Source organism: Fulmarus glacialis, unplaced genomic scaffold (assembly GCF_000690835.1).
Source record: "Fulmarus glacialis isolate BGI_N327 unplaced genomic scaffold, ASM69083v1 scaffold24189, whole genome shotgun sequence".
In the NCBI taxonomy this organism is placed as follows: Eukaryota; Metazoa; Chordata; class Aves; order Procellariiformes; family Procellariidae; genus Fulmarus; species Fulmarus glacialis.
In genome coordinates this window covers 27887-29557 of record NW_009235544.1, presented here as the reverse complement: position 1 = coordinate 29557, position 1671 = coordinate 27887, and the positions used below count along the sequence as shown (strand labels likewise).

Sequence of the window (1671 nt, the reverse complement as noted above, 5' to 3'; positions counted from 1 at the left end):
GCTGAACAAGCAGAATTAATCTGCCTGCAAAGCTGCTGCTGAGGGCAGCGCTGCCTCGGCAAAGCGTAAGCTGAAATTCAGCTACACACGGGGCAATAACGAGGTTCTCCACCTTGTACAGACTAAATCCATCCCAGTTTTGTTCGGAGAAAATACTTCTTTGGAGCGACAGGGATGCGGAGGCGGGAGAGGAGAGACGTTGCCTGGGCAACGCAGTGATGGGAGATGCTGCCGCAGCGCGTCCTTGATGGGGAGCAGCGTGCCGGGCTCACGGGAAGGCAGCGTGCCGTATCCTGCTCCTCCTGGCTGCAGCAGCGTGAACGAAGCAGAGCCCATGAGCGATGGGCAGCTGCAGGGCATGGGGAACCTTTAAGCCTCATTAGGTGGTCCATAGTATTTTCTCTCTTTGTAGCATTGTGGTTGTGGCTGGACGCAGCCTTGCCGTGCGGTATCGGCTCAGCAGGTAGCTCACGGCCGATGTAACGTCTCCCTCTCCCCGTAGCTACCGGGCTGATGATCGGCTGCCTGATCTACCCCGACGGCTGGGACTCGAGCGAGGTGAAGCGCCTGTGCGGGGACAAGACGGACAAGTACACGCTGGGCGCCTGCACCGTGCGCTGGGCGTACATCCTCTGCATCATCGGCATCCTCGACGCTCTCATACTCTCCTTCCTGGCCTTTGTGTTGGGGAACCGGCAGGACCACCTCCTCCCGTCTGATTTTAAAGTGGAAAATAAAGGTAAAGGCAGCTGGGGCTGAGCTCTGAGCCCCCGTCCTGCTGCAGGGGATTGCTGGTATTTGGGAGGATGGTGGCTTCCTCCAGTGGGAGAAGCAGGAGAGCTGTCATGGTCATCACACTGCAGGTGAAAACACATCTGCACGCTTTTGTTATTCCTATACCCCGTTAACACAGCAATTATCTTTTTGTTTTACAGAAGAGGGCAATGACTGACAGAGCTGATCTCCATGTAAGTGATGCCCACAGTGATTTTTAATGTTTCTTCCAAGCACGTGTAACCCTGCTGTTGTATTTTGAGGATTACTAAAGGATTGACAACTGTATAGATTTTGGTGCTATAGTCCCATTGCTTTTATTTGTGGTTAAGTGGCAGTAATCTTTGCCTTCCCTCCTGAGAACCAAAAGCTTAAAATTCAAAGTCATACTCCATTTGGCAGCAGCTGACCTTTTCTTTCTCTTCCCAGGGACACCTAGAACTCTTCTTCCATCAGCTTCAAGAGACACAGCCCTATTCTTTAAAATGACTTTTCCAGGAGCTTTAAACTTACCAACTTCTGTGGATTTTCTACAGCTGTTCTTTTCACCTATGGGGCCACTATTGGCTCACAGCTCTCGTGGAGTTTATTTGATGGGAAAAGCCCAAACTGGACACAGGGGTTTTTTTGAGTCCATCAGCAAACCTGGGGAAAAGGGGAAGGATGGCGATTTGCTTCTTCTTGGGGTTTATACACCTTCTTTCAAAGAAATTACTTCTGAATAAAAAAAAAAGCTAGTATTTTGATTTTGTGCTAGTCTCCTGGAGGCAGGGGAAGTCCTCTGCCATGTCCCAGGTTGCCCTTGTACTTGAAAAATACGACACAGCCAACTCCTAGCAAAGCCATGAATCAGCTTCCCACTCTGAACAACAATAACCAAACACCACCTTTCAAAAA

The 1671-nt window shown here is 50.3% G+C and overlaps 1 protein-coding gene across 1 annotated transcript in view; it reads left to right on the top strand.

Moving 5' to 3' along the window:
• Positions 1-1671, top strand: part of LOC104082823 (tetraspan membrane protein of hair cell stereocilia homolog) — a 4543-nt gene that overhangs the window by 494 nt on the left and 2378 nt on the right. The window contains exon 2 of the mRNA XM_009586077.1: positions 503-739. Within this exon, the coding sequence (XP_009584372.1) occupies positions 503-739 (237 nt within the window). The remainder of the gene's footprint in view (positions 1-502; positions 740-1671) is intronic.